General features: G+C 38.2%; 1 protein-coding gene across 2 annotated transcripts in view; it reads right to left on the reverse strand.

Moving 5' to 3' along the window:
• Positions 1 to 1,577: 1,577 nt before the first annotated feature.
• The window catches only part of LOC125240591 (extracellular sulfatase SULF-1 homolog), a 105,649-nt gene continuing 82,281 nt past the window's right edge, over positions 1,578 to 24,945 (reverse strand). Inside the window, exons 6-17 of one of the 2 annotated variants that reach the window (XM_048148542.1) lie at positions 9,491 to 9,629; positions 8,338 to 8,525; positions 6,637 to 7,317; positions 5,943 to 6,093; positions 5,620 to 5,788; positions 4,964 to 5,115; positions 3,375 to 4,858; positions 3,185 to 3,299; positions 2,884 to 3,103; positions 2,557 to 2,688; positions 2,406 to 2,478; positions 1,578 to 1,895 (exon numbers count right to left, since the gene is read on the reverse strand). In XM_048148542.1, the coding sequence (XP_048004499.1) occupies positions 1,814 to 1,895; positions 2,406 to 2,478; positions 2,557 to 2,688; positions 2,884 to 3,103; positions 3,185 to 3,299; positions 3,375 to 4,858; positions 4,964 to 5,115; positions 5,620 to 5,788; positions 5,943 to 6,093; positions 6,637 to 7,317; positions 8,338 to 8,525; positions 9,491 to 9,629 (3,586 nt within the window). In that variant the 3' untranslated portion in view covers positions 1,578 to 1,813. The remainder of the gene's footprint in view (positions 1,896 to 2,405; positions 2,479 to 2,556; positions 2,689 to 2,883; positions 3,104 to 3,184; positions 3,300 to 3,374; positions 4,859 to 4,963; positions 5,116 to 5,619; positions 5,789 to 5,942; positions 6,094 to 6,636; positions 7,318 to 8,337; positions 8,526 to 9,490; positions 9,630 to 24,945) is intronic. The other variant, XM_048148543.1, reaches the window with a different exon arrangement.

Raw genomic sequence — 24,945 nt, forward strand, 5'->3', positions numbered from 1 at the left:
ATCGCATATGTCCAGGAGTACCTTTACCTAGGCCAAATAGTCTCTTTCCAGGCGCGACAAGACAAAGAAGTCCAAAGACGCACTGAAAACGCCTGGAAGAGTTATTGGTCAATGAAACACCTAATGAAGGAGACCTACCTATGTCACTCAAACATGGACATGTGCGTACTTCCAGTTCTCACCTACGGTGCTCAGACCTGGTCTTTGACGAAAGCTCAGAAGTCCAAACTCGGGGTTTGCCAGAGAGCTATGGAGCGCAGCATATTAGGTGTAAAATTAAGGGATCGGATCCGGAACATCACGCTGCGCTCTAAGACTCAAATAATGGACGTAGCTCGGAAAGCTGCTAAGTTGAAATGGGACTGGGCTGGTCATGTCTGCCGAATGCCGGACGACTTGTGGGCTAAGATAACCACGAAGTGGGAGCCCCACGAGTCAAACCGGGGATCCGGCAGACCACATCGGCGATGGCGAGATAACCTCGACTCATTTTTGAGTGGTTGGTCAGACATAGCACTTAACAGAGACGAATGGAAAAAGAGGGGGGAGGCCTTTGCCCAGCAGTGGGACACAGCAGGCTCCTAATAATAATACTTAAATAGAACTTAAAGTCTGGGTGATTAATTGATTATTTGTTTGATTTGTTTCATGTAATATAAGTCAAAGCCATTGTTATTCTTAAACTGAATTTCACTTGATAAACTATGTATCTCGACAGAACTACTGAATGCAGATATGATCGTTGTTCTGTTACAATTCAGTATACATCAAGGGCTGACTGTTAACAATTTTGCAAATTATATAGGTAATTGTAAAAATAAAAATAGCTAGGATGCCCTTCATGCAGCGCTCATGCATTACATTAATTACTTTTTGATTTATTTAACAAAGACGTTACATGTCAGGGCTATACCGGGATAATCGATGTAACTCTAATGACAGCTTTCGAGGCGCGAAAGAAAAAATCCCTGAAATTTACCTACTTCGATTTTCACGATTATAGTCCTGCACAAATTGGAAATAAACACTTTTAAAGATTATAAACGACACTACATCACTATAATGGTACGTCAACGGTTTATGAAGATAAATGGCAGCCAGGTTAACGGTGCCAATAGGCTACTAGACTCGTATCGAATTTAGCACATCAAGTTATTGCTTTCTGTAGTATTTGACTTAAGAAATCAATATTTATAGATTGCGGGCATTAAAAGTGCGTGATGACTGCGTATTTTTAATTAAATATGTGTGTATGTTTTTTTTAAATTATGGAGTCCGAAAACGGTGTTGGCCAATGGAGTGACGTCACATAATTCAGATCAACTATGGAAATTAGAGGTAGTAATCTGATCTCCATAGAAGCAACCTCTATTGTATTAAAATTCATAGTGGTTGACGGGTGTGACAATGTGAAATATTTTTTTCTAAATATACTGACGTCATGTCATAGATATTCTATAGATTAATATGGCTGATGTTGTTTTTGCCTGATCACGTAAAAGTAAACTTTAAATAATTTTTTTGCGGGTTTTTAAGTCGTAATAAAATATGGTACTATTTTTTTTTGTTTAATTAGACAGTAATTAATAATATAAGACATACTTTGAAAAAGGGTCAAGTAGCCTATTTAGTGTTTAACCTTTTAATGCATGACCTTGACAAAAATATATTCAAATTTGAATTTTGACATGCTGTCAATAAAGTCAAAAATACATGATGCATATACATCACTAAGCATTTAAGGGTTAAGTTGGAAACGATGTTATAGTGAAGAGTCAAACTACGCAGAGATAATATCACGAGCGGCTAGCAATCAGTAGGGCAGCGTGTGCCGCCGCCGGTTCAGCGCGTGCGCCCGCGCGTAACGCCGGCCGTAGCCGCTCCAGCGCCAGGCTCTGTAACAAAAGGCACCACTAAGTACATACATAATATTTATAATCAAAATTCTAAGTCTTTTTTCCATGCAAATCGGTTCTCATAAAAACATGTTTCGCGATCAGGTTAACTCTGTTAACTTAACGTGGTATAAGTAGGTAAGTATTGCAATTTCCACCTTCATCACTTTGCTGGTTGGCATGAAGTTCCGAACTGTAACTTTTTAGAAACTTCCTGCCCCACACTGTTACTCAAACTAAAATGAACGGTCTCTGAACCGATACGACCCTAAACCGTCAAAAAAAAATTCTAAGAAACGTACATGCATTTATGAACTTCACTGCTAATCTTAAATTGAAAAGATTATTTGAGTCAAGAAAAGAGCATACTCCCATTTTAAAACCGCCACTCTGGTCCTGCATGTGTCCATGGGCGCGGTAATCACGTACCATCAGGAGATCCGTTTGCTGGTTTGCGTCCTATTTATAAATACTGTAGGTAAGGTAAAATATTGATACAGAAAATAGTACCTTTCATTATATGGGGCAGTTTCACCTCGAAACATGTGATTATCTTCGAAACGCCTTCTGTCTTCTGTCAGACCTAAAATATTAATGAAAATATTAAAAAGATTTTAAAGGCTATTTACAAAATTGCAAGTAGGTATGTTAGAATACATACCCTGAGGATTTGAGTAGGAGTGCCGGCGACACGAGGGCCCCCGGCAGCTGAGGAGCTGCTGCAGTTGATTGTGGAAAAACTCTCTCTCCATTGCGGTCAAGTATTTCACTCTGTTCTGAGTTTCGAAAGGATCTGAAAAGGTAAATATGTTACACGGCGAACACTTCACGAGCACGTTCAGTTATATATATTATATCGAATAAATGGAAAAGACGCTAGTTTTTTGGGAACATCAATCAAATTTAACTTATAAACATGTAATTTACCAGTGCATACTTACTACCTAAGTACAGAGAAATGTGCATAATATAATAAAACGGGAGTTACCAATTCTGAGATTATAGTAGGTGATTAGGCCGGTGACAAACTCGCAGTATAGCAGGTTGTGCGTCGCGTTGATGGTCCTGACGCAGTTGTAGGTGTTGTTGGAGGCGCTCATGCAGAAGCAGAAGGGGCCGGCGGTCCACAGCGGCGCCGTGCGCCAGTGCTCGTTGTCGTGCCGGAAACAGTTCATCCTCTCCGACTCGCATAACCTCTCCAGCTCCGCCTACAATTTCAAATAAAGCACAATAGTCTTATGTCTAAAATTATAGCCTAACAATAAGAAATATATATATATAATATATACCTTCTTTTTAGCCTTCCTTAGCTTCTTCCTTAGTCTTTGTTCTTTTAATTTTCTGCGTTCTTCTCTAGCTCGATGGACTGCTTCCAAATAGCTGTGTCCGATGCCTCGCATCTTTCTGCAAAAAAACCTTTTTAGTGACCACAGTTGTCTTACGCGTGCAACTATATTAATCATACCCTAGGTCACTCACCTGTTCTCCTCGCAGTAACAAACATGTTTATCTTCATTCTCAATGAACAAAGGATGAAGTCGTCTCGGAAAATCGTCTTTCGGCTTACTAAAAATTCCAGTGTTACTTGAAACACCCCGATTCGGGTTCCGTTTCTCATATTCGGAGGCGTCGAGCCTCGCCGGCCCCAAGTTGGTCGCGGCCAGAGACGTGCTGGCCAGTGTGGTAGTCGTCGACGCTGGCGTTGATGATGCCTCGCTGTCGACTAGCACCGGAACTTGGGAAGATATAATTTCGTCGATAGCGGAATTAAAGTTGGATAAACCCTGTGTAAAATCTACGGGAGAATGTTCTGTATGTTGGTCCACTTGCGCTACCTGTTTCGGACTAGCATATACAAATGTTTGGCTTGTTACTGAAATACTTTGTCTAGTATTAGATGTTGTCGTATCGGTTGTATTGTCCGTTCGTGTTACTTTTTCTACTAGCGGTGAATCAGTGCTACCGAAGTAGTTCGCTTCTATACTAGTAGTAACTTCCGGCTTTGGCAGTTCAGTATCTATTATAAGGGAATTTAGAGTAACATTATCTTCATTTGTGAAATTAATCTGACCAGTCGAAGGCACCTCGGCTACACTAACATTCTTGAATTGTGTGCCTTCGAGCACATCTTTGGTATTAGCGTTTAGAGTGGGAATAACATACTCATTTGACTGGCTGAACTTTTTGTCGAAATGTGTTCCGTTCCTGTGTTTTGATTTAATGCGATGCAATCTTCCTTTTCTGTAAAATTCTTTGGAATTATTATGAGTTGGTACATCCGTTTTAATCGGTACCTGTTCTGTAAACGAGGACGTGTTGATGATGGGGGTTGTCTGATGTGCGTTTATACTAATGGCAGGTTTAGTTGTTTTTAAATGCCTTTTGATTTCCTTTAAATCTTCTAGTTTTGTTTTCAGCTGCCTTATTTGGTCTTCCAAACTTAATCTGTTGGTATGCCAGGCTTTTAGGTCGTTATAAATAACTTGAGAACAGTTTACTTGTCCGTCCCTTTCAATTTTACATTCTAACGACGATCCATTACTGTTGACGACTGCATCATTGCGTTGTTTATGTTTGTTCCAATTCTGGGCCCTCCGTTTTATTCTCGTCTTACCTATATTATCTTTGGTACGTTCATAAGCTTCTAAGAAGGCTTCTGTCTCCTCTATCAGCTTATCAATTTTATCCGTCAGGTTCCTGTTCTCGATTTCACTGATGGGTTCATTTTTAGAACTCAAATGACCAATACTCGGATTTTCCTTTAGGATACTATCTACAGTATTGGGCTCAAAGACGTCGTTGTCGATAGAACGACGGCTTCTCGTGGTATTGTCCTTGGGTGCTGCGATCGGACGCCGCGCGATGGTCCCGTCCGTCTCCAGCCTCGTGTACACCAGTCCGCTCGGCGTAAAGCAGGCACACTTCTTGGTACTCATCTTTGGAGGTGCAACGCCAATATCGCCCTTAAACAAAAATAAAACATAATGAAAACAAAACTGTAGACACGGTAAAAATGTTCACATTAAATTTTACACATCCTCTTTTCCTTTCTTTTCTCTTTCCCTCACCTCGTACTTGCACTTGTGGCGCCGCCAGCGGCCGGCCACGAGCACGCAGCGCCACTTGCGGCCCGGCGCGCACGGCAGCCGCGCCTCCGCCTGCGAGCAGTCGTCGGCGAGCCTGTCCGCCTTTCCACCTGCTATGCCATTTTCTGTCCCTTCTGCATAAAACAAAAGTAGTCACGTTTAACAACTCATACAATTGCCTCTAACCGTACAGACGTGAAGATGTATCAAGACAAATTTTACAATTATTATACCTGCAGATGGGACTGCTGATATCGAATTAAACACTTTTATTGTCACTGAAGTGGTCCCCTCAGCTAGGTGTCAAGTTTCTTTTCTGCAGATCTTCCATGACAAAATATCCAAGCGACTGCGCCAATAGTACGTAAACTTTTACTCTGACAAAAACTGTGGAATCTTTTTTCTAAATTTTTTTACTGACGGAATAGGCTTCTCTCAAACTAACCAAAAACTCACATGCAAAATATTTACTCGTATAATGGAGCTAGACCTAACAGAGCCTCCGGGCGGGAGATTATCATGGTTAGAAAAATCGTGATGACGATATTGATGATGACGTGACGTGTGTCGTGTCACTACGAAGTGACAAGCCAGTGGGCAACATTGAGAGCTTATTGAGAGTTTTAATTAGTACTTACGCACAATAGACTTTTTATCCGGGTTTGCAAAGAAAATATCATGGGCATCTAAAGTGGCTTCGTCTGATTCAAGTTTCTCCAAGCTTTCATCCAGAATAGGGTTGTGACTCTCATTGGATATTGTTGGTTCCGCAGACGCTTTAGACTCATTGTGGTCCGCATCCACATCCTGAAAGAAAACACTGATTATATCTCATTTCAATAGAGGATGTTATGGAAAACTCTGCTGAGAGGACGCTTGTAGCACAATTAGGACTTTACAAGAGATTTTAACAATTATCTGATCAAGTGTTGATGCTCTCCACCCTGTTAAGAGTCCTCACATCGTCTTCTTCGTCGTCGTCGTTAGGTTCCAGAAAGTCGTCGTCGCCGGTGTCCTCGAAGTCACTGCTCTCGGCAGAGGGCGCGCCGGTGCTGCCCGGGTTCATCTCGCGGCTGTACTTGCTCGAGTGTTGCATGTCCCGACGACCCGAACTGGAAAATACGAGCTCCTTATGTTTTAGGCACAGTGAAACTTAAGATATTTTCTGTCCCTTAGGCAGACCCGTAAACAAGTGACCAAACTGTCATATTTCGCTTGCGCTTGCACTGACAATTATACTGATAATAAATAACTGGAAATGATCACGATAATTTAAAATAAATTTCGTTTGTCTATTTACGGTACCTACTACGTTAGCTTCGGCCTCTGATCTTTTATTTATGTTGTACTACGATTCAAGTAAAGTCATCATTGGTGCTCTCATATTAATTAATTTAATGTGTGAGTCATGGCAAGTACACATATTTATGGTTATCAAATTGTTGTATCAGTGTAGGATGCAACTAAATACCCGTAATAAAATTCGCAGCGTACCTATTAATATACATACCTCTCGATAAGGAAGGTGTCCGGCCAGTGCGGGGTGGGCTGGCGGCAGCGGCGGCGGCGGCGGCGCGGCTGTACCTAGCAGCGACTCTGTGCTTCTTCTTGTCCTTGTGTGAGGAAGTGATTGCCTAGCGAAGCAGAGTATGTACCTCTCGATAAGGAAGGTGTCCGGCCAGTGCGCGGTGGGCTGGCGGCGGCGGCGCGGCTGTAGCAGCGACTTTGTCCTTCTTCTTGTCCTTGTGTGAGGAAGTGATTGCCTAGCGAAGCAGAGTATGTACCTCTCGATGAGGAAGGTGTCCGGCCAGTGCGCGGTGGGCTGGCGGCGGCGGCGCGGCTGTAGCAGCGACTTTGTCCTTCTTCTTGTCCTTGTGTGAGGAAGTGATTGCCTAGCGAAGCAGAGTATGTACCTCTCGATAAGGAAGGTGTCCGGCCAGTGCGCGGTGGGCTGGCGGCGGCGGCGCGGCTGTAGCAGCGACTTTGTCCTTCTTCTTGTCCTTGTGTGAGGAAGTGATTGCCTAGCGAAGCAGAGTATGTACCTCTCGATAAGGAAGGTGTCCGGCCAGTGCGCGGTGGGCTGGCGGCGGCGGCGCGGCTGTAGCAGCGACTTTGTCCTTCTTCTTGTCCTTGTGTGAGGAAGTGATTGCCTAGCGAAGCAGAGTATGTACCTCTCGATAAGGAAGGTGTCCGGCCAGTGCGCGGTGGGCTGGCGGCGGCGGCGCGGCTGCAGCAGCGGCAGCAGCGAGCGCCCGTCCATGTGCGCCGGCGGCACCACGCCGCCCATGTCCAGGAACGTCGGCGCCAGGTCAATGTTCAGCACGATGTCGTCCACACTGGTGCACGAATTGTTTACATTTGTTAACCGACTTCAAAAAAAAAAGGAGGTTTTAGGGGCGCATTTAGCTATCCTAGAGTCAAGCGGGTCATGGCCCAGTGCTGTAGGCGTTTGTTAGGGCGGTACGGTAGTTTTAAAATTGAATTAGTAAATAAATGAGGCAGCAAAGCCAACTGGCACTACCATGTTACACGATACAAAATCACGTAACAAATCGCTCGTAATTTGCTTTTTCAATAAACTGTCACGGTATGTAGCAATGTTTGTGTATTTTCATAATGTCGTGTCTACAATGGGACAACGTACAATGTATAATTTATACCTATGCAAAGCAAATAAATATGACGAGGGTGACTAGCCAATATTTATTTATTTATTTATTTCGAAATAGTTATACAGCATGATACTAAATCACTGCGAAACTAAAAACAAGTACAAATAATTGAAATTTAAACTGTTGAAAGACGTACATCCATCCTCTCACAGAACCTCAATAATTCATAGGCTTCATAGCGAAGATGCGAAACACTTAGGTACGTTCCGTAACAAGCGAAACGTCTCTATCGTTCTAATTAGGATTTTTTGTGGCGTATCGCTACAGTGTAAACGACTGGCAACTTGTCACAGCCAGTGCCATAAAAGCTCGGCCACATATGCGCGTTTTGATAGCGTAGGCGGAGCGTCAGCGGAGTGCAACGATAGCGGTGCGCCGGACGAACGCTGGCGTTGCGCCCAGCGGACGCCGTCGGGAACTAACGAGCGCGGATTGCGAGTGGAACACTAGCGTTCCGCCAGCGCACCACTATCATTGCGCTACGCTATCAAAAAGCTTTATGAGTGGCGGAGGCTTAAGCTCGGCCACATATGCGCGTTTTGAGAGCGTAGGCGGAGCGTTAGCGGAGCGCAATGATAGCGGTGCGTCGGAAGAACGCTGGCGTTGCGCCCAGCGGACGCCGGCGGGAACTAACGAGCGCATTCCGCTCCGCTAACGCTACGCTATCGAAACGCTTCAGCTTACACAGTGCCAGGCTCGACGCCGGGGCCGCGGACGAGGAAGGGCACGCGGATGTCGAACTCGAAGGGGAAGCTCTTGCCCTTTACCAGGCCGAACTGCCCGAGGTGGTAGCCGTGGTCGGAAGTGTACACTAGGTACGTGTTGTCTAGTTCTCCGAGCGCTTTCAGCTCTTGGTATACTCGTTCAACGGCCTGGAAACAACATAGTCATGTAATTTCGATTTGCTTGCCTACTTAACACTTACCTTATAATACTTTATATGTATGTATACATATAAAGGTAGACAAGGTGAAGAAAAACGATAAATAAGATATCTCTTAACTCTGTTGCTCTTGAGGCCATTTTGGTATCCCCACCAATGAAGTCCTTAATAAATAATTAGTGAAGATACCTTGCAGATACCTACCCCCAAACTAAGCACTCTTTGAAAGTCACTACTTTGAAAAAATCTTGTATCTTCTTCTGTCAATGAAAAGAAAATTGTTGTAAGCATGTTATAGAATGCATATAGACTTACTGCGTTTTAACTTTGAGGAGAAACATGAGATACGAGATTTTTTCAAAGTAGTGACGACTTGTAGGTGCTATGGGTACTATAATAGGCGCCGATATACATACGTAAAGCCTGACCAATAATATATGACTATTGTCAGGAGGTCGCTGTTATTCTGATGTATGGGTTAACAGGTCAGTATAAGTATAGTAGGAAGAAAATTGTTCTAAGGAAGTTCCGCAACATGGCGCGTAGTTAAATTTTATACATACTTACTTGTAAGTACCTATGTACCTATGTACATTGAAAACACCCATGACTAAGGAAGAGATACAGCATGTATCTGAACGAAAAGCCATCACTTAAACCCGTTAACGTTTAGATCATACTGAGCGACTTTTACTATGGGACCAACCCCGCATTCCCAAAAAAATTGGCTGTTTCTTATATTTTGGTCATTTTTCTATGGGAGCTTCAATATTTTTTTCACGATTTCAGTCTTGGTACCATAGCAGAAATTACTCAGTATGATCTAAACGTTAACGGGTTTAAGTGTTGGCTTTTCGTTCAGATGCATGCTGTATAAAATTGCTCATCCTACAAATAAATGCCTTTATCAGAATTCGAACAGTATTAGGTATATAGTTGTATAGTTGTGTTTACCATGTCGACGCTCTGCAGCGTCTGCAGCCGCTTGGTCATGAGCAGGTCGGTGAACTGCCGGTGGATGGGCTTCATCTTGTCCGTCACGCGCAGGATCCACTGCTTGTCCGGGTTCGGAGCCATGTCGTAAGTCGGAGTGCTGATTCAAGTTTAATTTACGTTATTATAAAATGAAATGAAGCGTTTGCGGGCATTTTCAGAATTTGGGACGCAATTAGTTGTTAACAAAAATTAACTCACTGTTAGTTTTATGACGATAATTAAGCATGAAATTTCAATAAAAATATTGTTTTTGTGTTGGTTACATTACAAACTTTAAGCGATAATCTAAATAAAGAATGCGAAAAAAGTACATTTTTACACATATCTTATACTTTTAAACGAGCAGTCAAGGATACGAAACAGAACCGAGCGAAGCTCGGTTGCCCAGATACTGGGGACGCTATTGCACAACACCCTGCATTTTATGATTAAGCACTGAGACTTGGCACAGGTTGTTCCTTGGGTGGCCCTGAGTAGATAAAGATCGGGAGGCATTGAGAGCCCCCCTTAATTTAGGAGGGAAGAGGGGGGGAAGGCTGGCGCCGTCGCGCTTCCTTTGAAGCCATATTTCTCTAAAACTATACAAAATAGGGCATGCGATATATCATTTTCGGATAAATGAAGGATGAGAAATTCATTTTTGGAACAAAAAAAATGTATTTTAGAACAAAAATACAAAATAAAATGGGAAAATCTGAAAATGAGATTTTTTTTATACATATTATTGCACATTTTATGAAAACTGTAATGGTTTTTTCTAAATAAAAAATATTATTTAATAGCTATATTTATCTAGTTTTAGAAAATGTATAATTTGTTATAGAAATATATTATAGGACGAGTGATAAAAAATAATTTACATCGCCCGATAGGGTGATTTGAATGCTCATTTCAATAAGTTTTGTCAATGATTTCAGGTATAATCACTATTTTTAACACACGAAAGCCGTAATCATTGTAGTTTATGGCTATTTTAGTGATTAATGTACTTAAAATAAAAAAAAATACAAAAATTTTAAAAAATATTAAAAATGTGATAATTTTTTAAACATTATCCTATTTTGTTCTTTCTACACAATATATATCTAAAAGCAATAAACATCAATAAAAAGCCACATTTATACAGTTTATAAAAATATATATTTTGTTACATAAATATATTACGAAACGCGAGATAAAAAATAATGAAAATGAAAATTTTTATGTACGGGTCAGCTTGCATTATTCGATGAGGTGAGGTAAAGGTACTACCCGCTATGCAGTGGAGTTCGTCTAGTAATACAGAAATATACTTATTCTAATAACGTTTACACATGTAGGTATATCACGACCCAGTACAGAAAATTGTAAAAGTCCTATAATATAGATTATTTTGATTGTAAAATAAAATTGCATGTGACTTATATTGCAAAAAAAATGTCTTAATCACTTTCTCCACTCCTAAAGTAGTTCTGCATGTATAGGCTTGAAGATTTTTTAGTTTACTAGCAGAATTTAGTTACGTCCTTTGGGCCCCCTTAAATCGGTTTTACCCATCCATAAAAGATAAAATAAAAATCGTCATATTCTTCCTTTCAGTATCAATGATAGTTAGTTATTGCGCAATAGTGCCATAAAAAATAAACTAGATTCGTATTAGCATTAAACATTAATGATTTTTGAACTAAGACATTGCTTTTGTACAAAGGAGAACCTCAAAAAATGGTCTGACTAGACGAAAACATGTGTATCGGGACTAGTACTCAAGGCTCTCAAAAAGTGTAGCTATTTTGAGTTATTCAATAAAACAATATGAATAGTCTGAATTTAATTATGTATATATCACAACATCCACTGCATAAGCACATCAGTTCCGCACATTTAATTTAAAAGTCTTTTTTTACGATTGCACCTTACGCGGCACTGTTTTTTACAGCTGCATCCGACAATTTCGAGGCATGTTTCTGCAGCAACAGGCAACGTTGCGGGCAAGTAGGCTCCCAAATCCCAATTGTTACAGACTTTCGTCCAGCCACAAGTAGCAAATAATGGCAAATTTTGAATTGGGTTTACTTAGTTGACCCCATAAATGGACACCTTGATATACCTATAACCCTTACAAAAATGGTGCAAGGCAGCTTTTGTCGGTGAAATGCTGTTAATTTGGCGGTCTTTTTTGGTTAATAACTATTTTCGGCACTCGTTAACCAAAGTACAGGACGCAGATCTGGGGGCCGATTTTTGAGTCTCACTGTCACTAAAATACCGGTTGCCTATTATTTTCAGTGACAATTTTCTGAATTCGAACGCCGTGAGACTCAAAAATCGGCCCCCTGGAATAATAAATATGTCAAGTAAGAATTATCTATAAATTATGCAAATCATATAGATAACTACTATTTCACAAGATGTATTAGGATCAGATGTATATATCTGATCTATCATATCAATCGCTCATTTCCTGTAATATAAATAGTTAAATTCAGACTATATAGGAGTATGTTGTTTAATTTGAAGTACTCTAAATAACTACACTTTTTGAGAGCTTTGAGTACCTTTACCTCACCTCATCGAATCATACAAGCTGACCCGTACCGTACATCAAGATCGCCGTGCCACGTCACTTTTATTATTTTTTATCTCGCGTTTCGTAATGTATTTATATAACAAACTATATATTTTTATAAACTACATAAATGTGGCTTTTCATTCATATTTATTGCTTTTAGGTATATATTGTATAGAAAGAACAAAATAGGATAATGTTATAAAAAAGTTACCACATTTAATTTTATTTTTTATTTTTGTATTTTTTTTTATTTTAAGTACATTAATCACTAAAATAGCCATAAAATACAATGATTACGGCTTTCGTGTGTTAAAAATAGTGATTATACCCGAAATCATTGACAAAACTTATTGAAGTGAGCATTCGTATCACCCTATCGGGCGATGTAAATTATTTTTTATCACTCGTCGTATAATATATTTCTATAACAAATTATACATTTTCTAAAACTAGATAAATATAGCTATTAAATAATATTTTTTATTTAGAAAAAACCATTACAGTTTTCATAAAATGTGCAATAATATGTATAAAAAAAATCTCATTTTCAGATTTTCCCATTTTATTTTGTATTTTTGTTCTAAAATACATTTTTTTGTTCCAAAAATGAATTCCTCGTCCTTCATTTATCCGAAAATGATATGTCGCATGCCCTATTTTGTATAGTTTTTGAGAAATATGGTTTCAATGGAAGCGCGGAGGCGCCAGCCTTCCCCCCCTCCTCCCTCCTAAATTAAGGGGGGCTCTCGATGCCTCCCGATCTTTATCTACTCAGGGCCACCCAATGAACAACTGTGCCAAGTCTCAGTGCTTAATCATAAAATGCAGGGTTCCCATACAAGACATAGCAATAGCGTCCCCAGTAAGATATTTTTATGCTTAATTGTCGTCACAAAACTGACAGCGAGTTAAGCTAGGAACATACTACGCGGACGTCCGTCGTAAATCGACCGCGACCGCGACCGATCAGTGTGCACGGAACAAAACATCCAGCGAGCCAGATTTCGATCGGACGTCCATGCGCTCAAGGCCACGTCCACGTCCGTCGACCGATAGTTTGCACGGTTAAAGCTAGGAACATACTACGCGGACGTCCGTCGTAAATCGACCGCGACCGCGACCGATCAGTGTGCACGGAACAAAACATCCAGCGAGCCAGATTTCGATCGGACGTCCATGCGCTCAAGGCCACGTCCACGTCCGTCGACCGATAGTTTGCACGGTTATGTGTATTTCCATTGTCCAGATTCCCGTCCGCGGTCGATTTACGACGGACGTCCGCGTAGTATGTTCCTAGCTTAAGTGTATATTCATTGTCCAGATCCCCGTCCGCGGTCGATCGACGACGGACGTCCGCGTAGTATGTTCCTAGCTTTAATGTTTGTTAACGACTTACGCTAATTGGGGGGATGGGGGGACCCAAATTCTGAAAATGCTCTTGCATATCAAATGGAAACGTTTTGCACTTTAAGCATAAGGATAACTAATGGAAGTAATGGAATGCCTCATATAAGATTAAGGGCCAGTTGCATCAACCACATTTGACAGACACATCATCGTCACGCAGCAGATGTCTATGTAACTTCCCATACAATAAAATTTAACGAACGCTTTAACGGTGACAGACGATTTGATGCAACCGGCCATACGTATATTATTAATGTTGTTTAAATGAATAAATTTTGAATTGGATTTTTCTTCGAGAAATAGATTCATGTGAAATAGATTCAAAAACTTATTTTTTAACTTAATTTGCCTACGGTAAACAACCCTAATAATATAGTGGACGAAGCGTAAAAACTTAATGTTAATAATTTTTAACCGCCTTTTTTTTTATCATGCTGCCAATTTTATCACTTATCCACGTGGATAAAAAACCGCCATACTTTTTGGGGTTCTGGTGATAAATACTTTCAAATGTTGGATTATGTTATCAATTCGTCTGTATATTTTTTAATGTTTGTTATTCGATATCTCCGTCATTTCTGAACCAATTTTGAAATTTAGATGGTTCTGAAGTACTTACAGATGAGAATGATTATCAGAACGGAACTCTAACCAGGGGCGGCACTCTTCATCAGCAGTTTCACTGCACCAAATGTCACTGTTCTGGACGTAAGTGCATGCTGTTCTTATAAAAATACCAAAGTCACTATAAGTGTGCCGTTCAGATTTGAGGAGTTCCGTTCTAACTATCATCAGCAGTTCCACTGCACCAAATGTCACTGTTCTGGACGTAAGTGTATGCTGTTCTTATAAAAATACCAAAGTCACTATAAGTGTGCCGTTCAGATTTGAGGAGTTCCATTCTGACCATCATCAGGAGTTCCACTGCACCAAATGTCACTGTTCCGTACGTAAATGCATGCTGTTCCTTTAAAAACACAAAAATCACCATATGTATGCCTTTCAGATTTGAGGAGTTCCCTCGATTTCTCCAGGATCCCACCACCAGAACTGGGCTCTGAGAAAAATGGGACCAATCTGTATGTATAATAATGCATATACATTCAAAAAAAAAAAATTTTCAAAATCGGTCCAGTAACAACGGAGATATCGAGGAACAAACATTAAAAAAAATAAAAAAAAAACATACAGACGAATTGAGAACCCCTTCCCTTGAGATTTGGAAGGCGGTTAAAAAGATAATTCAGATAAGTTAGAGCATTACGTAGATAGATACATATTTACGAAACAGTTATTATACAGTACTGTCGGCTGAACGTACGCACTAATTTGTAAAAAAAAGATACATATTACACATACATACATACATACATACATACATACATACATACAACACACAATACACATAAATATGTAATAAATCTACAGATCAAGAAAGTGTAATAAATATGCAATAATATTATGTAGATATGAAAATGTGTGCGTTCGTGCGTTGATGCTTATCATTTGAGTAATAATTATGTACTCAAATGTATTAATTTAATATGCATAGTTTCTATAACAAGTTTTTTGCAGAAAATCCAGGACAGAGACCGGAACTCAACGGCGGCTTGCGGCCACCGAGCTCGTCTGTTACATATTAATAGAGTACCCGCTCGAAGCCGTCTCCTCGCCAAAAACGAATTTTAAACACTACGTCACCAATTCACCATTACATTTTATAGGTGCCGACTCTAAAGTAAATGCTTATAATATAAACGAAATTATTACAACATCGTCTTTTGATCTAAGTAAGCTAAGCTCCCAAAAGTCATGTACAGGCAAGAAGTAGGTGAAACATTTAGACATTATCGTCTTTAATTAGGTACAGCCGTTCACAAAACAGATTGTTTGTAACCAACAGATCCTACAAAATGTAAACGCACGTAGCATCAGCTGCTTTAATGGAAATAAATATCTTCCATTTTAATAAGACGAAAACAAATGCTTTCTATACAAGCATACATATTTAAATGTAGGTAGGTACTTAATTACATTGAAAATACAAATTTCGTCAAAAGGATACACCATTAATATCTATACCTCGTGTATATAAGTATGCCCTTCCCATAGACTTAGACAGCCCCTTTCCTTCTCGAGGAATCGGGTCAATTTCACGAGGTTTATTCAACATTCAAAGTAGATAATTATATCGGTTTAATTTCGCATATTGAACATCGCGTAGTCGTTTATTTGCGGGCCGCGGGCCGCCGGCCACCGGTAGCCGGTGCGCAGGTTTCAACTGTGCTCCGATAATTTATGTGGCGATGGCACGGGCGTCCTTACAACCTGGGCGGTATTCAAGCTTCAGTTCGTTTCGCTCGTATGTAACTAACAAATCTGAATATATTCTTGTAAGTAGTTAAGTGCTACAATACACTAAACAAAAAATTTGAAGAGTAATATATAATTTTATGTATTTATTAAAGCGGTCAAAGCGGACTCCAGGGTCCCATGAGCCGCGGCGAATGCCGGGATGACGCAAGGAGGACGATGATATTTTATTTTCCCCTCACTAGCTCGGAAACACGTGTTTTGTCCTTTAATACCAGCGGGTAAAAACGCATTTTATCCACTAGTGGGTAAAGTAATTTGACCTTGAATAAAGTCAAATTAACTGCTTTAAAATTGATAAAAGTAGGTGAATCTAGTAATAAAGATGATTTACCACCTGTGGATCTACTGGAAGCAGTGATAAACGCATTTTTTGCGTTGTAGTTTCCTCGCTATAGTGAGGGGAAAAGTTTTGTGTTACACTCGGGTGCAAATGTATTTTACTTCTCGTGTGTTAAAAAACTCGCAAGTTCAGGATTCTATTCTCGAACCACTCGCTTCGCTCGTGGTTCAACTATAGAATCCTTTCACTTGCTCGTTTTTCAATTCCACACTCGGCGTTAAAATACAACTTTGCCCCCTTGTACAACAAATAACTATTATTGTGTGTGTGTGTACGCAGTTATTTTTTTAGGTCTGCAAATTTGCGCTCTTGCTACTCTCACTTTCACCTTTTCGGAAATTCCATTGCACCTTATGCCAACCAAATTACACTGCATGCATTTAGTTTAATACGGTCGTATAAATCCCTAGACATCTATACTCGTTAGCACAGGAGCACCGCTACTGTATCATCCCGCCTATTAAACCTACTATGCATTCTTGCGACCATTATTTTAAGCCGTTTTTGCAAGAATAATGAAAAACATGCATAATTCATACGTTATGTTATTTAGTAGGTAATTATTAGGTATCTACTACGCACTATTAGGTTTGACGCACCGATGAAGTTATTACCTATTATACATATATTATACCATACCTAACGTGTGAGAATGTCCGTATAATTAAACTGGTCACTCAATTGAAACGGGTTGTTATTCGATCATAAATCTATTTAACACATTTTTTTTATAAATTTTTCTACAGCTGGAGTAGGTAGTAGGATTTGGTAGGATTGTAAAAATACAAAACGGACTAACAATATAAATTACTAGCTTATGCCCGCGGCTTCGCTCCCGTTAGAAAGAGACCAAAAGTAGCCTATGTCACTCTCCATCCCTTCAACTATCTTCACTTAAAAAATCACGTCAATTCGTGGCTCCGTTTTGCCGTGAAAGACGGACAAACAAACAGACACACACACTTTCCCATTTATAATATTAGTACTTATGGATAGTCGAATAACTATCACGGTAGCAAGGGTGAAGACCACAAACTACTTAGATGGCAGTGGTGATAACAGTGCGAGCAAAGGCCCATTTAGATGGTACGAGAATTCGCATACGAGTTTTATTTATTACATTGCGGTATTTGATGGCTATGCAAAATTGTATGTAACCTCAACAGCCCGCAATGTAACTAAAATCGCATGCGAGTTCGCACGCCGTCTAAATCAGGCCTAATGTTATTAAGCGGTCGAGGCGGTTTACTGACGATTCGCCGAAAAACGTTTCCCAAAGTTTCACATCCCAAACTATTATTCCCAAATTATCATTTCCCAAATAAACGTTTGGCAAAACAACTTATCGCAAATTGACATTTAGCAAAACTTTTTTTGGCAAGTATTTGTTTCTCAAAATATTTACTTGGTCAAATTTCATTTTACCAAATATTATTTAGTCAAAGGTATTGTTAGGCAAAATTTCCATTTCCCAATATATTGTAATTAAATGGCGCACTAGAAATTTGTTTGTTGATTTTATACTTCAATGCGTCCAAGATTTGTGTGAAATAATGTGTATGTCTTACTTTTTTCCTCCTGCTGCAAATGTCAAGGATGACATTTTCACTTGCATGTCCGGATACATTTTATTACATATATATATATATATATATATATTAATATAATTACATATATATATATATATATATATATGTAATTTTTTGTAATTAATTAATTACTTTTAAAAGTCATTTCCGGTTTGCTCACTGTCAACCTAACACGCTCCTCCTCGCTTCGCTCGTCGTCGCACCTAAACTGACTCTGTCACACACGAGTTTTCTATGTTACAATAGTAATACAATTATTACATTACATTTATGCCTTTTAATATTTATTGTCAAACGTTGTTTTGCATGGTGTAATTTGTAGAAACATTTTTTGACAAAAAAATAGTTGTCAAAATAATTTTGTCCAAGTGAAGCACTTGGGAATAAAACTGAAATTATCATTTGTCAGATTTTAAGTTAAATTTGGCAAAAAAATCTTCGGTAAATTAAATGGATGCCGTAGAAATAAAAATAAACCTAAATATTTTCGAAATTTGCGATGTGAAATTTTTACCAAACATGTTTTTGGGATATAAGTTTTGCCATTAAAAACATTTGCGAAATAAAGTTTTGTCGAAATAAAATTTGACTAAGTAAAATTGTGCCAAATGATAATTTGACCAAACAAATTCATTGCGAAACATACCTTTGCCAAACAATACTTTGGGAAATGAAACTATTGCGATATGATTATTGGGAAATGAAATTTGACGAAACGTTTTTTGGCGAAACGGCAGGACACCGGTCGAGGCGCTTAGACAAATGTCCAACCAATCGTTCACGTTCAGCACATTTTAGTTATCTCTCTCTACGTATTTGACTACTAGTCGGGTAGCGATAACTTTTGAGGTTTCGATAATATTCATGTTGCTTATTTTTTGCATATAGTTTTTAGACTATTGATCAAATATAAAAATAATGTTTTGTGCGTTCCTAGGTACTTGCTTAGCACGAACTTTAGGTATTTCTCTTTTTAAGCAGTGTTCAGTCAAAAAAATATTCGAGAAGAAATTATTTGTATTTGTCTAAAAACAAAGTGGTTGCCGATGTATATATGCATTTTGTGCAATTTTCATCCATGGGTTTAATTATATTCAAAAAAATTCTAATATTGATCCTAAAACCCTTAAAAAAATATTAGAGTCAGTAAGTGAAGTCTTGTACGATTCAGGGCATTAAAACATCTTATTTTTTTAAAAGTGTGCGACAATCATAGATTGCTTATATTTAAAAAAATATTTTGTAATAAAAACCCGTTCAAATCCTCAAAAAAAATTTCATGTTCATAAGTTGACGTCTATATTATCATAATATACTATCGAGTCATCAAATTTAATTTGTGCGGTTTTGATCAATGGGTTTTCAATATTTGACGATATTTCAATAGCAAAGTATTTTAAATTTTCGTGCAGTGTGGCGCGCAACCGATAACCAATCAGGTTGGCGCGTGCCACTGGCGCGACGCCGCGCTGCCTCGCCGCGTAAGTACATACGTCTCGTGCGCGGTCATGCACAATTTAGGGTTGCCAGATGGTCGGGATTTGACGGGATTCTCCCAATTTTTTGCATGTCTTCCCAATTAAAACTTACACATATATTACTGAACTTTATTTTATTACATTATACAGAGTAATGGTAAATTTTTTGAATATTGTATAACTAGCTTTATTAATAGTGTGTGAACCTGCCTTAGAAATCTATATTATTTGTGGTCATGGTTCGTTAATATTTCTTGTAAGTGGGTAGCTTTTGCACATTTTAATTTTTCCTCAGTCACCCGTTGACCACGAACGCTGTAAAGAGTTCGAAACGTCGGGATGTATTTTAAATTCATTATACGCGATTTAATCCGTTTCCATAGTTTTATTTCATGATTCATTAAAGTTATTTTTTAATTACTTTCTTTTTTTTTTAGAGAAATTAATTGTAATTCACCTAAGCAAACTTCCCTTAAAGTTAACGGATATCAATAACAACACGTTGTATACCAGGTGGTTCCCGAAAATGAACCTAACTGCATGTCGAATTTCATGGAAAACGAATACCGTTATATAAACTACTTACGTAGGTACCTTAAAGACAATTGACAGATTTTGACAGTTTTGATTCAAAATGTTATTTTGACAGTTTTGGCCCAAAATATCGTTTTGAGAGTTTTGACCCAAGATGATGTTTTGACAGAGTTGACCCAAAAAGTCAATTTGACAATTTTGAGCACAAATGCCAAGTTGATCGTTTTAACCCAAAATGTAAATTTGACATTTTTGACCCAAAATTTAATTTTTACATTTTTGGACAAAAGTGACATTTTGACATTGTTAACCCAAAGGGCAATATGACCGAATTGACACAATGCAATTTTGACCAAAATATCAATTTGACAGTTTTGGCAGTTTTTAACCCATAAATACCCAAGGTGTAAAGAGAAGTCATTCCGTTGTCAACACGACAGATTACACATACCATAAAGGCAATTGTCAATTTTTGACAGTTTTGATTCAAAATATCTTTTTGACAGGTTTGAAATTAGACGTCAATTTGGAAGTTTTGATCGAAAATATATTTTGACAGTTCAACAGATAATCGCCAATTTGATCGTTTTAAAGCAAAATGTTAATTTGACAGTTTTGCCCCTACATTTTATTTTTACATTTTTGACCCAAAGTGACATTTTGACTCTGTTGAGCCAAAATTTCAATATAACAGAATTAACACAATGTCAATTTGACAGGTTTGACTCAAAATGTCAATTTGACAGTTTTGACCAAAATGTCAATTTTACTTTTTGGACCAAAATGTCAATTTGACAGTTTTGAACTTTTGACCGAAACGTCAATTTGACAGTTTTGACCAAAATGTCAATTTAACAGTTTAGACCAAAATGTCAATTTGACAGTTTAGAGCAAAATTTAAATTTGATGGTTTTGACCAAAATGTCAATTTGACACTTTTGACAGCAAATGTCAATATGATCGTTATAACCCAAAATGTAAATTGAAGTCATTCCGTTGTGTAAGATATAGTACCTTAATGGAAAATGATAGATTTTGACAGTTTTGATTCAAAATGTCATTTTGACAGGTTTGATCTCAGACGTTTGACAGTTTTGATCCAAATATATCTTGACAGTTTGGTCCAAAATTTCATTCTGACAGTTATGACAGCAAATGTCAATAAGATTCGAGCCAAAATGTCAGTTTGATAGTTCTGACTCAAAATTACATTTTGACAGTCTTGTCTTGACTCAACATGCTTTTTTGACATTTTAGACTCGTAATTCCAGTTTGACATTTAATACCCAAAATCACATTTTGACAGATTATATGATCAAAATGACTTTTGACAATTTGTTTGTAATAATTATATAATATAGTTACTTTTCAGTACAGATGGTGTTTTTTTTACGCGCTAGCGGCGCTAGCGCGAGAAATATAAGTAGAGGAAGACTTCGAAGGGCCACCTGTACTGCAAGACGTTGTATGATAGGTACACGTGCGAAAAAGGAAATTCATAACTCATGTCAACTTAAGATACTCCCTCCGGTCCTGTTTTAATTTATCGCCCCTCGTTTCGAACTTCCTTTTCTCCGCACTTGTATCGTAAATCGTAATGTCTATTATAAAAATAAAATAATGTACTACAAAAGCGATATAGCGGGTGGATATGAAAAATGTCATTTTGATATATTTTGACAAATGTCAAAATAAATTATACAGATTTCGATAAATGCTTTTTGCCGGCCGGGACCATAATATTCATACTAATTCGTGTTACGAGTAACAAGGCACGCTAATTTTTAATGGAATTATTTTATGCCTGAAATAATTTATATCTGGGAAACATAAATATTATTAAGTTAAAATGCTACTCCAATACCGAACACAACAGACTTTGAATTAAATAGCTTCATTTGGGCGCACAGTTTAAATAAACTTGCGTTTTATACGCAACGCGTCGTTTGTCGATTGCCGAGAGAGGTCATTGCCCTTCCCGCTGCCGCGCTGATACCTACACTACCCGCGCCGCGTGGATTGCGCCCGCTTGACTCGATCGTACGCAAATAAAATTAATATTAATATCGTATTATTTAAGGAGCAATTGATTAAACTTGCACAAATTCATGTATCTTATTTATCATGTCTTTTAAGTTGATGAGATGTGAACTCTAGTAACTCTAATATTTTTTTGTAATATTAAGAATACATTTTAGCTAAATTATTGCAATTTTAATAAAGCAATTGTTTAAGACAGCACAATATCAGTTTATTGGCATATTTTAAGGAGTCAACGCGACGTTTCTTATTTTTTTTAACATGAATATTTTTTTGTATCTGTTTCGCTAGGTATGACATAATACCATATCGCAATTGACAAAAATTGCACAAACTACTTATACATGTTAAAAATATCATTCTAAATCCAACACAGTTACATGTTTTATCTCGAATATTTTTTTGAGCAAATTAGGTCAAAACAAAAATTATAACGACAATTTACCAAATTACTGAAAAAGCAACTTAGGTACTTTGCACAAAACGAAATGTAAAATGTATAAATTAACAATGTATCTATTAACGAAAACAGAATCGACTTTAATATTATTTTAACTTAGGGCTCAAAATATAGCCAGCGCCGCAGGACTATACGCGCCCTTTTTTAACAAATGGTATGAGGAACCAATAATAAACGAGAAACTTTGCAAATGTCCCTAATCCACTAGTAAGTAATAGTTATTTGTTATACAAGGGGGCAAAGTTGTATTTTAACGCCGAGTGTGGAATTGAAAAACGAGCAAGTGAAAGGATTCTATAGTTGAACCACGAGCGAAGCGAGTGGTTCGAGAATAGAATCCTGAACTTGCGAGTTTTTTAATACACGAGACGTAAAATACATTTGCACCCGAGTGTAACACAAAACTTTTCCCCTCACTATAGCGAGGAAATTACAAGGCAAAAAATGCGTTTATCACTGCTTCCAGTAGTTCCACAGGTGGTAAATCATCTTTATTACTAGATTCACCTACTTTTATCAATTTTAAAGCAGTAAATTTGACTTTATTCAAGGTCAAATTACTTTACCCACTAGTGGATAAAATGCGTTTTTACCCGCTGGTATTAAAGGACAAAACACGTGTTTCCGAGCTAGTGAAGGGAAAATATATATATTTATTGGCATCGACTTAAATAGCCTCGCCTATGCACGGGTTAAGTAAACGTCACAATTTCATCGAAGTTCGACGTTTATTTAACATTTGCCCGACGAGGCAGTAAAAACTAGAGAAAATCGCCTCAAACTTTGTATAAATTTCGCGTTAAAACGAAGATAAATAACTGTATTTATCACGGTACACTGAATAACATCGAGCAACATTCATAAAACGAAGCGGTCAGCTAAAGAAAGGAAAGAAATAAAATCTCGGCGTCGGTGGCAGGAATCTTTTCATTTTTGGCGATTCCAGGCAGGCAAATATGGTCGCACGATTAATGATAAAACATCTGGCCGTTCGTCCCTATCGCACTTACAAATAGTGCGATAGGGACGGCAAGATGTTTTTATCATGTATTGCGTGACCATACTTGCCTGCCAGGCTATTCCAGCACCGTTCGGATCGCATTGCTAAATAGCAAATATCAGGGTTGGCATAACATGGCGTCTACGGATAATTAATTACATGCCTTTTGAGCTTATGACAGTTATGACAAACCTAATTAGTCGAAAAAGGTTCATTTCTGTGTGTACTATTAGAACGCTCACTCTCCTTACTCCTTATGCTGTTTCTCTCGTTTCCTACAAGATGGTACTATAAGTATCTTATTCCGTATATTGACATGGGGATACGTAACTGTTTGATGTATCGTTGTCGCACCAATACGGAAGAGCGATAGATAAATTCCTGACAGACTTATGGCTATAAATCTATGGGCTCCGGTATAGTATAGTATTCTTACTTCCATACGGTCTATGCAACGTTAGAGTATGTGAAACTAACGTATGATATAAACCTAACCGCCGAGCAACTAGTTTTAGAGCTGTTTAATTTATCCTGTGTACATAGACGAGCTCACACTCTGGCGAATAATTTTGCAGCGAACGGCGTGTTATAAGTAAACAAGCAAGTTTAACGCCCTCAGAGCCGCGAGCCCGAAATACATCGTCAGCCAAAACTAAACATTCTTGTTAACATAATCCAGCGAACAACGATGCTTTGTGAAAAAGATGCCACTTTTAAGTAAAAGGTCGCTGGGCAAACCTACGTAACTAAGTAAAGTAAGTAACCACTTCATTGCATGTTTATTTTACAGAACGCATGGTGCTTTTTTCCCGCACTAGTTCGCAATGCCGTTTCGACATAAAAGTAGGTACATATCATGTTCAGAAGGTTCTACTGTAAAACGTCGTCGTACGACACGCGTGAAAAGAGGGAATCATAACTCATGTCGATTTGATTATTGATAAGCTTATTTTTAACCCCCGACGCCAAAACGACGGGGTGTTATAAGTTTGACGTGTCTGTCTGTCTATCTGTGTCTAACGGATGAACCGATTTAGATTTAGTTTTTTTTGTTTGAAAGCTGAGTTAGTCGGGAGTGTTCCTGTTCCTAGCCATATTTCATGAAAATCTGTCCTAGTATTTCGGGGTTTTTTTCAGAATTTTAATTTTCTTGTTAGGAGGGCGATTTTTGAATCTCGCATACGGGATTTTGTCACCAAAATATCGGTTGAAAACGGTGACTTGCTTATTATTTTCAGTAACAATTTTCTGAATTCGAACGCGTGAGACTCAAAAATCGGCCCGTAAAAACTTGCATCATGCCCAATTGCGCATTAATAAAGAAACATGCAAATCAATGGTAACTTACATTACCCTGTTAGATGCAAACACTGCTCGTTACCAGCTGTCAGTATAGAATCTTACTAGAATTAACTAACTACTAATAAGGTACTTAGTATTTCATTTCACCTGTATTCCATTTTAGTCTATTTGTATAAAGAAGAACACGACAGACGTCATACCGTTCTCAATAACAATCAGTAATGAGGCTACGGTTCCATTTAGTTTGATTTGATTGATTACTTCTTAGATTAAGAGAGTAAGTTAGTAAAGACAAAATGAGAGCATAACATTTCGATAGCAAGTAAGTTTCACCTAGTT

This window comes from Leguminivora glycinivorella, chromosome Z (assembly GCF_023078275.1).
Source record: "Leguminivora glycinivorella isolate SPB_JAAS2020 chromosome Z, LegGlyc_1.1, whole genome shotgun sequence".
NCBI classification, from domain to species: domain Eukaryota; kingdom Metazoa; phylum Arthropoda; class Insecta; order Lepidoptera; family Tortricidae; genus Leguminivora; species Leguminivora glycinivorella.